The sequence below is a fragment of the Strix aluco genome, chromosome 3, assembly GCF_031877795.1.
Source record: "Strix aluco isolate bStrAlu1 chromosome 3, bStrAlu1.hap1, whole genome shotgun sequence".
Classification (NCBI taxonomy): Eukaryota; Metazoa; Chordata; class Aves; order Strigiformes; family Strigidae; genus Strix; species Strix aluco.
This window is the reverse complement of record NC_133933.1, coordinates 17374399-17388421: the sequence shown is the minus strand read 5'-3', so window position 1 is coordinate 17388421 and position 14023 is coordinate 17374399. Positions and strand designations below refer to the sequence as shown.

Sequence of the window (14023 nt, the reverse complement as noted above, 5' to 3'; positions counted from 1 at the left end):
CCTGACCCACAGCTTTCCACCTACAACCAAAACCGTAGTGAAGTTTTCCTCCATTTCAAATGGGCGCTGATGGCTCTTCCCCAGGGAAAGCCTTTCCTCTGTCACTCTGGGGGCACAGCTGCTCATAGGCAAGGCAAGCCCCGAGCCTCACGCACCATCCGAGGCCACCACCGTCCTCCTGTAGCCGTGAGCAAGATCTCAAACTCCTTTTCCGCTGCAGGAGAAGAGTTGTTAATAGAAGCGGATGCACGTGGCACGGTCTGTTCCAGAACAGTCACAGCTGTTCAAAGCTTTCCGTGCCCTGGGTTGGTGGTTGTCAGGACCAGCTCCTGCGTCAGCTTGCACCGAGGCTGGCGACAGCTGTATTTCATGCAGGTAACTCAGGTTTAACCCTTTGTCCCCTGAGCATCCGCACAGCTCCAGCAGCACAGAAAGTCACAGTGGGCCGCGCTGGAGCAAGCTGCTCCGCTGGACTTGTGGCAAGTGTTGCGTCTGCATCCCTGCCCTTCTGTTCTCCCTGTAGGGTCCTGGTCAATACAACAAGCTGCTCTCCCTGGAAATGACCATCGTGGCGAAAGACAGACTCCACTGTGAGCCATGACCTTCACCCACCGAGCAGCCAGCACAGCCAGGGACACGTCTGTGCGAAAGGCCCTCCCCGTGGCAAAAAGGGGATCCATAGTCAGCTTTGGATGGCGTGTGTCTGGTGGAACTGTTGATACTGCGCGATGCCTTGATTAAAATAGGAGCGATGAAGAGAGTTCAAAACCTGCCCTTTTCAGGAAAAATGCAGGAAATCAGAGTCTTTGCAGGAAAAATGCAGGAAATGGGCATCTTTTGGCTATTTTACACTCCAACCAGAAAGATTGTGGGCCCGTGTTTTGCTGATTAGGGATACCAATTAAACTCAGACACCAGAGTGAAGAGAGCAGGCGTATTTTACTGGAAATAGCTAAATAACGTAACAGAATAGTACAGAAAACATACAGTACGAAAAGACACAATAGCGCACTTAAACAAATAGGAAAATACAGGGTCATGCATCAAATCATTACTACCTGAGGGAGAGAACAGTGATTAAGAAAGATCCATCACCACTTGCATACGTCACCATCATCCAGACCCGCAGTGGCTGGGCAGCCCCGGTTACAGCGAGGATTTGGAGAGCCTGTCCCGGCAAGTGGGAAATCCTACGCGGTGCGTCCACCCGTAGGTGAGGCTTCCAAAGTCGCTGTGAGCGGGTCCAGCCTTATATAGCCCAAAATCAGCAAGCCAGAACAGCTGGCACCTCTGTTTTGAGCGGAACATCTGGTTTCACTCTCACATTAGATTCCCCCGGAGCCTGGCCAGGGCTCAAGGGAGAAGCTAAGGGAGTTTCCCTGCTTATCTAATTTATTTATGTTCTTTTTAGAACAAGGCCACACGTCTGGTCCCAAGGCCGGACAGCAGGCTTCATGGCCTTGTTAACTTACCTCTATGCCAAGAAGAAGAAAGATACATTCAGGATAGACATGTTTCCATTACATTCATCATCAGTCAGGAGTCTATGATATCTAAGCTACATCTTTCATTAATGACCATACACATATCGTTAATGACTACATACTAAGTTAGCAGCTTTGGCTCGGGGCCTGTTGTTCAGGCTTCAACACTTCAACACTTTAGCGCTTTTTACATCAGGATAGGCGGTTTGTTATAACCTAGTACAATACCTACTAGCACAACGGTTATCAGGTACAAAATATACAGGATTCCTCTATAGGTCAACTCTGGCTTGGGCCTATTGTCCAAGCCTTAGCACTTCAGCCCGGTGGTTAACGCTTTAAGGGCAGTTCAGCACGTTGGGAAAAGGGATGGAAGACCACTCTTGTGGACGCTGTCTGGACTGGGCTAGGCTGGGGTTGGAGAGCCTGGGAGGGTCTCCGCGGTCCCAGCTTTCCCGCAGTGCTGACTGTGGTGGCTGCTGCCTGTTCTTTCCTGCAGTGCTGACTGCACCCACCTGGTGGGGCTGTCCTTGGGAAGGGCACCAGAGCCGAAAAAGCCCCTGGTGGAGGGGCGGGGAGAAGCTCTTCTCCAGAGATTTGCCAGAAACTCTCCAGAGCATCCCTTTTCTAGCCCGTGAGATGCTCTGTGTGACAGGGAACGTGCCCATTAGTCCACAGTCCTGGGAAACCTGGTCTAGGTGACCCTCCTTGAGCAGGCGGGTTGGACCAGAGGACCTCCACAGGTCCCTCCCAGCCTCAGCGGTTCTATGGGATGCTGTGCTTTGGTTTGACTCCTCAAGCACCTCAACTCAGCCCCGATGCCTGCTGGAAAGGATTCTGGCGCAAGGGATGATCCCAAACTCCTCCACAAGGATGCATCACAAAACAACGTCTACCTCGTCCAGAATATCGTACGGCACACACATTCAGAAGAGAGAAAATGTCCTTTTATTGCGGACATTAACTGCAGGAGCCCAGGAGTCACACGGGTTCAACCAGTAACAGCAAAATCAGCACCTACAACAACAGAGCCAGAAAGCACTGGTAAAGCCACAAAGGCAGCAACAGGCATGGCTTGGTTCCCCTTTCTTTGGGAAACAGGAATTGTTGATATCCCAGAAGAGAGCTACTGCTGGCATTGGCTCTGGGGTGGCTCCGGCCCCTTATCCCCATGGGTAATGCCCTTAGAGAGCTGTGCAGGTGCAGAGGTGCACAGTGCCCCTGTGCCACACAGCAGGGCTCCCCTGGGCAGCTGCCACGGCGTTCTTTCCAAACCCTGCATAGCACCATCCCCTCGCCGTCCCTTGCCAGTGAGTTGGACTGACTTAGAGCAGTGTGGGGAGTTGGCAAAGATGGGCAGCAGAGCCTGGTACACACCTGGGGCTTCCTGATCTTTTGCACCTCCCTGCTTTTCTTGCAGTGCCCATCTTCTCCTCTCTTCTCTTCTTCGCCTGGTGGGGTTCCGTCTCTTCTGCCCAGGCCTCTTCTCTCTTTCTTTTCCTTTGGCTGGCGTTCTCCTGGCGGGAGCCTGCAAACCTTTCCATCCCACAGCATGATTAGACAGGTAAAGCCAGGATCAATCGGAATCAGTTCTTGATTTAACCAAAGCTGACTCATTTTACCTTCTTTGCTCTGAGAGGCTCTTTGGTTCCTCTGCGCATCCCAGGGCCTCTACCGTGGTCGCGGGGGTGGCTGGAGACAGAGCAACGGGTGCCTAAAACAGAAAGGTCGTCATTAGCAGGTGGCAAGGGATGCCCTGAAGTAGTAAGCAACTGCTTGGCACGTTGCTGCCTTAGCTCTACAGAGGAGATCCCTTTGGCCGGTTTGCATTTAGCCCTTTCTCCCAAGGATCTCACTCTGGAACACAGGGTTCACGTGGGGGTGTGACAGTTCATTTGTGGGGCCATTCAGCAGAGAGCCTGCGATCCCCTGCCGGGCAAGAGAAGGCTGGCCCACTTCCTTCTGCCAGAATCTCTTCTGCCCTCCCAAGACAGAGCTCTGTGGATGCCCATTTGGTGCACTACAACCTTGTGCGGTGGGAGGCTTTGCTTTTGAAATCTATCTTTCTGTGGCATTTTGTAGGTATTTCCTTTGATTAAGCACATGCCTAAGGCATTGGAGAAAAGACCTTGCCAGTTTTCCTTACAGCGTGCTATTCCGGGGGGGGGGGGGGGGGCGGTGGTGTGAAATAAAATGCAAAGCCACAAGAGATCGAATGCCAGGAAGAGGCACAGCAGCTGCTTGGACCCAGCAGCATCTCCCCTCCTCCTACCTAAGCCACATTGTTGCAGCGCTCGTGGAGCTGCCATACCTCCGCCCATTCTGCTCCCAGCACCGCGTCTGCCCCTGCTGCTCTCTGGAGGCTGAGCAGAGAGGCTGGTGCATCCAGGAAGGCTTTTGCCTGGAGCTGTGCGACTGCTTCACCTGCCGGGCCATGCTCCCTTCCCAAAGGCAGCTCTGGAAAGCAAAAGCACGTGCAGCCAAGTGACTTGTTGGAAGTGGACAACAGCTAAAGCAAAACCCACAGGAAGCCCTACCCCCGCTGTCTGCTCAGGCTGTGACAGCCCTCAGTCCCTCCTCCTACCTGTGCATCTGCCCATGGGCTCTGGTGACATCTGGACAGCCATCTCCTCCCCCAGGATGTCACTGCCGTTCTCAATGAGAAATTCCACCAGCAGCTTCACCTGCACACATCAAAGCCTTGGTTTCAGCGCAGGTGTCTGAAAATGTGCCAAGCAGCCTTTCCTGCTCCTGACCCTTGCTTCTGCACAGGCTGTGGCTGTGGCTGTGGGGCTGCTCTTCCAGGCAGCCACTCCACCGGCATTTGCTCAGGAGAGGAGGAAGCTCTGAGGGTCCAGGCAGGCTGCAGGCAGCCGGTCAATACAGCGTACCTTCTCGGTCACCTCCAGCATGGCCTCGAGCGGGAGCAGGTCCTCGTCGGGTGGGCCCAGCAGGTTTGGCCCCAGGCAGATGGCCAGGTTGCTGGAGGTCATTCTGCTGGTGGGCACGTGGTGGCCAATGTTCTGCAGCAGTGAGATCAGGCGCTGGAGGAGGAGGAGATGGGCTGCAGGCAACTTCTCGGCCACCCTGAGGGAGCAGGAACACAACGTTAAGGAAGCAGATGCTGCCCACAGCTGTCCCCGAAGCTTGCACAAGGCAGGTGGGAGCCAGTGTCTGTGTTGTGCCACTTTCCAGGTGCTCTCAGGCAGCGATCAGGGCTCGTGTGCTTCAGGAAGAAAACACACTGCTGCTTCCCAGCTCCTGGTTTCACCCAAGCCCACGCAAGGGAAGGCTCCCTGCCCACGTCCTTTCCCCCAAAATGCAACCCCAGCCCAGCAAATGCGAACTGCCAGCAAATGCAACCTTCTAAGCAGCCCGTCCCTTTTCAGGCAAGTCCCAGGACTCTGCCACTCCCTACTCAACAGGCAGGCTGCTGGCCACACTCACACTTTCAGCGCTTCCACCCTGGCCTCCTTGCTTGGCCTCTCCATGGCTTGCATCCAGTCCTGGTAGAGGCCGACAACGAGCAGCTTGCCCGGGATGCTGCGGAGAAAGTCCTGCAAGGCCAAGGGCTTCAGGTGAGCCTTTGAAGGTTCCAGGCCAGCCAGGAGCTCTTCCAGCTGCAGGGCAGAAGCGCTCACCTTCAGGAGGGCAGCCAGCAGGATGACAGGCTGGTTTGCCAGGTCCACATCTGCGCCGCGGTCGAGGTCCTCCTTCAGCTTCTGGAGCGCCGTCCCCCTGTCGGATCTCCGGAATATCCCCTCCGTCGACGGTCCTCGCTGGTGCAGGATGTCCAGGAGCTCCTGCGGGAGACGCAGGAGGACAGCTGCTTGGCTGAAGAAACAAGTGACGGCAGAGGCCAGAGCTCTGTCCCAGGCTGGGCTCCCCCCCCCACCCGCAAAGGGTCTGGCGCCAGAAGCGGTGGCCGTGGGTGAAAAGCCCCGTGCCCCAGCCACCCCCGCAGCCGCTGGGGACAGTGGCTCTGGAGCAGCCACAGGGAGGGCTGGGGCCCCCCTGTCCAGGCTGGCCTACCTGGATGGGCCGGGGCAGCGTGCCGGCCTCCCCGCAGAGGGCTGCCAGGGGCTGCCCAAAGAGCGCCCTGCTGCAGCCGGAGCCCGCCTGCCCTGGCGCCGGGGCAGCGGACGGGCTCCGCCGCAGCGCAAACGGCCAGGGCAGCCCCCTCCTCCTCCTGCTGGTGCTGCCGCCGCTCCCTCCCGCTGCAAAGGGAAAGAGAGCAAGAGCCCGTCAGTGGGAACCGCCAGGCCAGCGCTCCCGGAGCCTGCCCTGCCCTGCCCTGCCCTGCCTGCAGCGCGGTGCTGAGCGGTGCGGCGGGACTGGACGGGCAGGGAGCCGGCAGCTGGAACCAGGGCTCTGGCTCAGCGGCTCCGGCTCGCAGTCTCCTGAGAACCGGCGGGACAGCGGGACAGCCCCGCCCAGCCCTCGCCCTGCCCTCCCCCAGGCCGCGAGCCGCAGCAGAGGGAGGCTCCCTGTCCCGCAGAATCACGTCCAGCGGCCGCTGCCCAGCGGGTGTCCCTGCTCGTCCGGGTGACATCCGTCCTCCCTTGGGGTGCCCAACCTGCGGGGTGACACTCAGGGAACAAGGGAGCACGGCTCCTCCCGGCTCTGGCCGAGGAGCAGGGACCCATGTGCCCGGCTCTGGGGACAGAGCTCAGGCAGGCAGCACCTCGAGTGCTCAGCACTGTCGAAGGGTCCCGAGCGCTCAGCTCTCTCCTGCTGCAGCGTGATGGGCACCGATTTTCTCTGGCCAAAGGGCAGCAGCAACAGCATCCTCAGTTGTGCAGACGTGCCGGTCCAGGAGAAAAGAAGGCCCTCCCTGCCCTTCGTCCCCAAACTCACCTGGTGAGTGGCAAAGTCCCCCTCCATTGGTAGATGGGGCTGTTGGAGGCCCTTGCTTGGGATCAGCCTGCAAGAACCAGGCTGCGCTTAGAGAGCATCCCCGCGGCGGAAAGGGCCACCGGCGAGCGGCCACCCGGCACCAGCAGCCTGAGGGCGGCAGAGCGGGGACCCTCTGCCCTCCCGGACTCTCTGCCTCACGCGGCAGGTTTCCTCCCAGCACCACCAGCGGGGACATGCGGCGTTCCTGGTGGCTCCCCAAGCCTCTTTGCGCCCGGGGTGGCACCGCGGGACCCTCCCTCCCCCCTGCACAGGCTCACCCCACTCGCTGCACATCCCTGGCACCCCGGCACAGCCAGAGGCGGGTGAAAGGCAGCCGTTCTCACCTCTGCCTGGTCCTCCATCAGCCTCTCCAGGCTCCTGGCGCTGAATGTCTTCCACTGGGCAGGAGAGAAAGAGTGGAAGGAGGTGAGCAGCGATGCCTCTGCTGCTCGGCTGGAGGGCCAGCGCTCGGGGACAGTGGCCAGACTAGAGAGACACTCACGGCATGGCGTCGGCTCAGCTCCTTCTGCAGGAGTTTGATCGATGGGACATCGGTCACGCGGGCTCCCGTGGCTCCTTCGGGTGTCCTGTGCACCAGCAAGGGACAGAGAGAGAGCTGGCTGAGCCCCAAGCCACCTCTTCTCCCTTCTCAGGCAGCTCTGCCTGAGAGCTGCCCGCAGCCGCGGCGGCAGCTCTCCCCACCTGGGGAGCTGTGTTGCCCCATCCGGCCGCGCCTGAAGCACCCCCCTAGCTTACCCCAGCAGCTTGCCCAGCCACAGCTGCTTCAGTGCCCGGGAGCTGCAGAAAGAGAGGAGAACCAGCGTCAGGCCCCGCTGCCCCCCAGCCCCTGGGTCGCGGCACAGCCTTGCCCCTTGGGAAGGGCAGAGGGGCAGCACGAGGCCCCGTGGGGCAGGACAGGGGTGCTGCCCAAGCCCTGGCTCCCTGTGTCCTGCCAGAGCAGCTGCCCCTGCCCTTCCCTTCTGGGGACCAAAAGGTGACCAGGGGATGCAGGATGTGGAAACGCACCCCCATCCCTCCCTGCCGGCGTGCTGCCCGCTCCCTGCCCAGGCTCTGCACGGAGGGCAGAGGCCATTCACAGGGTGGTGTGGGCACGGTTGGGACCCTCTCCTGCCCGGCCGTGGGACGTGGCACCACGACTCACCCGAAAGTGGCAACACAGGTGCCGCTGGGCCAGATGAAGATGATGGAGGTCCTGTCCTCGTCGCTGTCTTCCTCCTCCTCCTCCTCTTTGACGTCCCCCGCTGCCTCCTTCCCGCTGCTCAGCACCCACAGCTGGTCCAGGGCCAGGCGGAGCTGTGGGTGCAGGGTGGTGCCACGTCTGCGGAGAAGAGAGACAAGCAGTGAGCTGGAGGTGGCTGCCTTGGGGTGCCCTCTGGCAGAGCCCTGCCCCCCACCTGCCCCTCTGTGGTGGTTAAAGTGAGCAGTGTTAAAGATGACACAGTAAGCATGGGCAAGCCCCCAGCACATCGCAACGAGTTGTGTCTCCCGGGGTTTGTCAGATTGGCAACACACCTTTTCCAAACACTCCACCAGTTTATCAGGACTCTGCACTTGTTTGGGAGTGAAATCCCAAAGCATTGGGGGTGACCACTGACTCAGGCACTTGCCCATCTTTTCCCACACACCTTGCCATTTATAGCTATCTGCCCTCGGGGCAGGTTTCTGGGTGGCGCCATTATTGGAGAAGTACCGCATGGCCCAAAACAAGATCTGGCAGACATTCAGAAAGCGCTGTGCCGCAAACACACTGGCCTGGGTGCTCCAAGGATAGCTAAAACTCTCAAAAACCGAGAGCATCTCTTCCCCTGGCTCACCCACAGAGGCGGTGAGACCCCTAACGAAAGCCCAGGCAGCAAACAGGTACCGGTTCACCCCCACAAGCAGTGATGCAAGCACATTATAAGCAGTCACTAGCCAGTATAGCAAAATAAAACCCTTGACACATTTTCCACCGATAACAAACACCAGCACTGGGAACACACAGGGGATATAAGGATTAATCCAGCCCCACCACGCAAGCAAGTTGGCCAGCACTGCAAATGTTCCTTATCAAACAAATACAAATAAACCCAGAAAAATGGCTCCTAACAGATGGCTCTAACACACCTTCTCCTTTTGTCCTTATCTCAACCCTCTCGTGCCACACGTTGGGCGCCAAAAAGGCTGTGGTGGTTTAGGCCCCGCCGGGACCCGAGACCACGCTGCTGCTGCCCCTCCCCCACCCACCCACCGACCGGAACGGGGCAGGGAGTGAAATACAGACCCCGGGGCTGAGATAAGGAGAGGTTTGATACAACAGTGCAACAGCAACAAACCGAACAACAAGAACGATAACAATAGCAATAACAGTAATAACAATAAACAGAACAAGGGATATACAGATACAGCGGTGAGGGAAGCGACCCCACCCCACGCGTTTACCAACCTTCCCGCGCTTGGGCGCCCGGACCTGACGTCAGCATGGTATTGAATAACCCGGCTAGAGCTCCCTCCCCACTGCTGGGGAAACTTAACCCTATCCTGGCTAAACCAGGACACCTTGGGATGGACATTGGTGCATCCAGCACCAAGGCCCCAGGGCCTGGGGCTGGTGCCAGAGTGTCCCTGGCCTGGTGGCAGGGCCAGGGATGGGGGAAAGGCAGTGGGGCTCTGAGGGTCTTACCGCAACTTGGCGATGACCAGTTCCTCCTGGAGGAGGAGAAGGCGCCTCTCGCTCCTCCTGCGGCCCCGGGTCAGCCGCACGTCTGTGCTCAGCACCGCCTCGGCGTCGGTGAGAGCCTCCCTGCGGAGCAGAGAGCGGCGGGCATGAGAAAGGCCGCGGCTGCGGGGCCCGGCCGTGCCCACCCATCCCCGAGCCGCAGGGGGGATCCTACCTGGAGTGCCAGCAGCAGTTGGCCTGGCCCATCCTGCCCGGGACAGGAGGACCCTCGCTCTGCACCGCTCTGGGATGCGGCCCAGCCGGTCACAGCGAGGACGGGAAGCGGGGTGCCGGTGCCGGGAAGCGCTGTTCGGCCAGAGCCTGCCTCCTGCCAGCGCTGCTCCGTGCCAGCACAGCCCCCTGCTGCCGGCTCTGGTGGCTGCTGGCTCCAAAATGGCCGCCTCTGGGAGCCCAACTGAAAGTGGGCGGGGCCTCGTGCTGGGGGTTCTCTCCAGCATGGCCCTGGCTGTCTTGCGCTGGGGAGCCCAGAGCAGGACAGAGCAGAGGGGAAGCACCCCCTCCCTCCGCCTGCTGCCAGTGGTTTGCCTGCTGCAGCCCGGGATGCACTTAGCCCCCGTTGCCCCAGGGGTACTTTGCTGGCTCCAAGTTGCTCAACTTTGGGTCCACCATGACCCCAGGGCTCTGCACAGCTGCTTTCCAGCTGGGTCTCCCCCAGCACATACGGCTCCAAAGGCTTCTTCCTGCCCAGGTCCAGCACTTTGCTCTTCCCTCTTCCCCTTCTTCAACGACAGCAGGCACCTGGCAGCCCCTTTCTCCAGCCTGTCAAGGGCCCTCTGGTTGGCAACACAACTCCCGGCTGCAGGAGCCTCTCCTCCCGGTCGTGTGCCTTCTGCAAGCTGTCTGAGGGTGTGCTCTGCCCCGTCATCCGCATCACTGAATGTGGACAGCGCGTGCATCGTGCGGCGCACGGCTTTCTCACAGAATGATCAGAAATTGAGGGGGAAGATCCACTTGTGTGTGTGTGTGTGTGTGTGTGTGTATTATAAATACGGTGCTTCTCCCTGTCATCCCTTCAAGCCATTAAAAGGTGTACAGGCTCTCTTGTTTTTCATTGGAATGTCACACCCCTTGGTAGTACTGACCTTACGTGCAACGTTGTATCAGGCTGTACTCTTGCCTAGACTGTTAGATAGTAGGTAGCCTAGAGTAGTAGAGAGCAGATGATCTGCATTAATGGTGCTAACACCAGTGATGGGAGGCTGCATCTAGCTGTTCAGCCGAAGGGTAAAAATCAGAGGTGGCTGTTGAACTCAGTGGGCAATTGACTGAATTCAGCACGTTCAAAAAAGAGAAGGTACAGGAGAAAGGCATATTCTGTCTTGACTGTTACAATGCAGGTTTTAGGAGGTATGAAGATAAACCCTGCATGCCCCTCCGCCCACCCCCTTCCAAGAGAAAGGACTAGAGAAAAAAGATGCAACTTCTAGAGCAATGGGGCTTTTAATAGCCAAGTAAATTTCCCCGTATCATGCCCATTCAATGAGCTACTTTGTCTGACACTCCGCCTTACTCGGTACCAGCATAAGACTCTTCCTGGAAGAATTAGACAAACCAAAAAATTGCTGTACAGCCAGTTGCCTCTGTTACGCTATGGAAGATGCAGAATTCCTCCCTGACCCACAGCTTTCCACCTACAACCAAAACCGTAGTGAAGTTTTCCTCCATTTCAAATGGGCGCTGATGGCTCTTCCCCAGGGAAAGCCTTTCCTCTGTCACTCTGGGGGCACAGCTGCTCATAGGCAAGGCAAGCCCCGAGCCTCACGCACCATCCGAGGCCACCACCGTCCTCCTGTAGCCGTGAGCAAGATCTCAAACTCCTTTTCCGCTGCAGGAGAAGAGTTGTTAATAGAAGCGGATGCACGTGGCACGGTCTGTTCCAGAACAGTCACAGCTGTTCAAAGCTTTCCGTGCCCTGGGTTGGTGGTTGTCAGGACCAGCTCCTGCGTCAGCTTGCACCGAGGCTGGCGACAGCTGTATTTCATGCAGGTAACTCAGGTTTAACCCTTTGTCCCCTGAGCATCCGCACAGCTCCAGCAGCACAGAAAGTCACAGTGGGCCGCGCTGGAGCAAGCTGCTCCGCTGGACTTGTGGCAAGTGTTGCGTCTGCATCCCTGCCCTTCTGTTCTCCCTGTAGGGTCCTGGTCAATACAACAAGCTGCTCTCCCTGGAAATGACCATCGTGGCGAAAGACAGACTCCACTGTGAGCCATGACCTTCACCCACCGAGCAGCCAGCACAGCCAGGGACACGTCTGTGCGAAAGGCCCTCCCCGTGGCAAAAAGGGGATCCATAGTCAGCTTTGGATGGCGTGTGTCTGGTGGAACTGTTGATACTGCGCGATGCCTTGATTAAAATAGGAGCGATGAAGAGAGTTCAAAACCTGCCCTTTTCAGGAAAAATGCAGGAAATCAGAGTCTTTGCAGGAAAAATGCAGGAAATGGGCATCTTTTGGCTATTTTACACTCCAACCAGAAAGATTGTGGGCCCGTGTTTTGCTGATTAGGGATACCAATTAAACTCAGACACCAGAGTGAAGAGAGCAGGCGTATTTTACTGGAAATAGCTAAATAACGTAACAGAATAGTACAGAAAACATACAGTACGAAAAGACACAATAGCGCACTTAAACAAATAGGAAAATACAGGGTCATGCATCAAATCATTACTACCTGAGGGAGAGAACAGTGATTAAGAAAGATCCATCACCACTTGCATACGTCACCATCATCCAGACCCGCAGTGGCTGGGCAGCCCCGGTTACAGCGAGGATTTGGAGAGCCTGTCCCGGCAAGTGGGAAATCCTACGCGGTGCGTCCACCCGTAGGTGAGGCTTCCAAAGTCGCTGTGAGCGGGTCCAGCCTTATATAGCCCAAAATCAGCAAGCCAGAACAGCTGGCACCTCTGTTTTGAGCGGAACATCTGGTTTCACTCTCACATTAGATTCCCCCGGAGCCTGGCCAGGGCTCAAGGGAGAAGCTAAGGGAGTTTCCCTGCTTATCTAATTTATTTATGTTCTTTTTAGAACAAGGCCACACGTCTGGTCCCAAGGCCGGACAGCAGGCTTCATGGCCTTGTTAACTTACCTCTATGCCAAGAAGAAGAAAGATACATTCAGGATAGACATGTTTCCATTACATTCATCATCAGTCAGGAGTCTATGATATCTAAGCTACATCTTTCATTAATGACCATACACATATCGTTAATGACTACATACTAAGTTAGCAGCTTTGGCTCGGGGCCTGTTGTTCAGGCTTCAACACTTCAACACTTTAGCGCTTTTTACATCAGGATAGGCGGTTTGTTATAACCTAGTACAATACCTACTAGCACAACGGTTATCAGGTACAAAATATACAGGATTCCTCTATAGGTCAACTCTGGCTTGGGCCTATTGTCCAAGCCTTAGCACTTCAGCCCGGTGGTTAACGCTTTAAGGGCAGTTCAGCACGTTGGGAAAAGGGATGGAAGACCACTCTTGTGGACGCTGTCTGGACTGGGCTAGGCTGGGGTTGGAGAGCCTGGGAGGGTCTCCGCGGTCCCAGCTTTCCCGCAGTGCTGACTGTGGTGGCTGCTGCCTGTTCTTTCCTGCAGTGCTGACTGCACCCACCTGGTGGGGCTGTCCTTGGGAAGGGCACCAGAGCCGAAAAAGCCCCTGGTGGAGGGGCGGGGAGAAGCTCTTCTCCAGAGATTTGCCAGAAACTCTCCAGAGCATCCCTTTTCTAGCCCGTGAGATGCTCTGTGTGACAGGGAACGTGCCCATTAGTCCACAGTCCTGGGAAACCTGGTCTAGGTGACCCTCCTTGAGCAGGCGGGTTGGACCAGAGGACCTCCACAGGTCCCTCCCAGCCTCAGCGGTTCTATGGGATGCTGTGCTTTGGTTTGACTCCTCAAGCACCTCAACTCAGCCCCGATGCCTGCTGGAAAGGATTCTGGCGCAAGGGATGATCCCAAACTCCTCCACAAGGATGCATCACAAAACAACGTCTACCTCGTCCAGAATATCGTACGGCACACACATTCAGAAGAGAGAAAATGTCCTTTTATTGCGGACATTAACTGCAGGAGCCCAGGAGTCACACGGGTTCAACCAGTAACAGCAAAATCAGCACCTACAACAACAGAGCCAGAAAGCACTGGTAAAGCCACAAAGGCAGCAACAGGCATGGCTTGGTTCCCCTTTCTTTGGGAAACAGGAATTGTTGATATCCCAGAAGAGAGCTACTGCTGGCATTGGCTCTGGGGTGGCTCCGGCCCCTTATCCCCATGGGTAATGCCCTTAGAGAGCTGTGCAGGTGCAGAGGTGCACAGTGCCCCTGTGCCACACAGCAGGGCTCCCCTGGGCAGCTGCCACGGCGTTCTTTCCAAACCCTGCATAGCACCATCCCCTCGCCGTCCCTTGCCAGTGAGTTGGACTGACTTAGAGCAGTGTGGGGAGTTGGCAAAGATGGGCAGCAGAGCCTGGTACACACCTGGGGCTTCCTGATCTTTTGCACCTCCCTGCTTTTCTTGCAGTGCCCATCTTCTCCTCTCTTCTCTTCTTCGCCTGGTGGGGTTCCGTCTCTTCTGCCCAGGCCTCTTCTCTCTTTCTTTTCCTTTGGCTGGCGTTCTCCTGGCGGGAGCCTGCAAACCTTTCCATCCCACAGCATGATTAGACAGGTAAAGCCAGGATCAATCGGAATCAGTTCTTGATTTAACCAAAGCTGACTCATTTTACCTTCTTTGCTCTGAGAGGCTCTTTGGTTCCTCTGCGCATCCCAGGGCCTCTACCGTGGTCGCGGGGGTGGCTGGAGACAGAGCAACGGGTGCCTAAAACAGAAAGGTCGTCATTAGCAGGTGGCAAGGGATGCCCTGAAGTAGTAAGCAACTGCTTGGCACGTTGCTGCCTTAGCTCTACAGAGGA

At 57.0% G+C, this 14023-nt stretch overlaps 1 protein-coding gene and 1 long non-coding RNA gene across 2 annotated transcripts; both read right to left on the bottom strand.

The window, feature by feature from the left end:
• Window positions 1-920: 920 nt before the first annotated feature.
• On the bottom strand, window positions 921-9665 carry LOC141921581 (uncharacterized). The gene is made up of 14 exons (XM_074820502.1): window positions 9064-9665; window positions 7543-7719; window positions 7137-7178; window positions 6883-6967; window positions 6342-6408; window positions 5517-5608; window positions 5126-5287; window positions 4932-5041; window positions 4376-4571; window positions 4069-4168; window positions 3796-3941; window positions 3107-3198; window positions 2862-3020; window positions 921-2501 (listed from the first exon to the last, which is right to left on the bottom strand). Exons 1-14 carry the CDS (start codon window positions 9555-9557, stop codon window positions 2495-2497), a joined length of 1929 nt encoding a protein of 642 aa, XP_074676603.1. The 5' UTR covers window positions 9558-9665; the 3' UTR covers window positions 921-2494.
• A 1986-nt stretch (window positions 9666-11651) lies between these two features.
• Window positions 11652-13930, bottom strand: LOC141921683 (uncharacterized). Its single transcript, XR_012622735.1, has 3 exons — window positions 13838-13930; window positions 13593-13751; window positions 11652-13232 (listed from the first exon to the last, which is right to left on the bottom strand). It is a non-coding gene; the product is annotated as an uncharacterized LOC141921683 (long non-coding RNA).
• Between the last annotated feature and the right edge of the window lie 93 nt (window positions 13931-14023).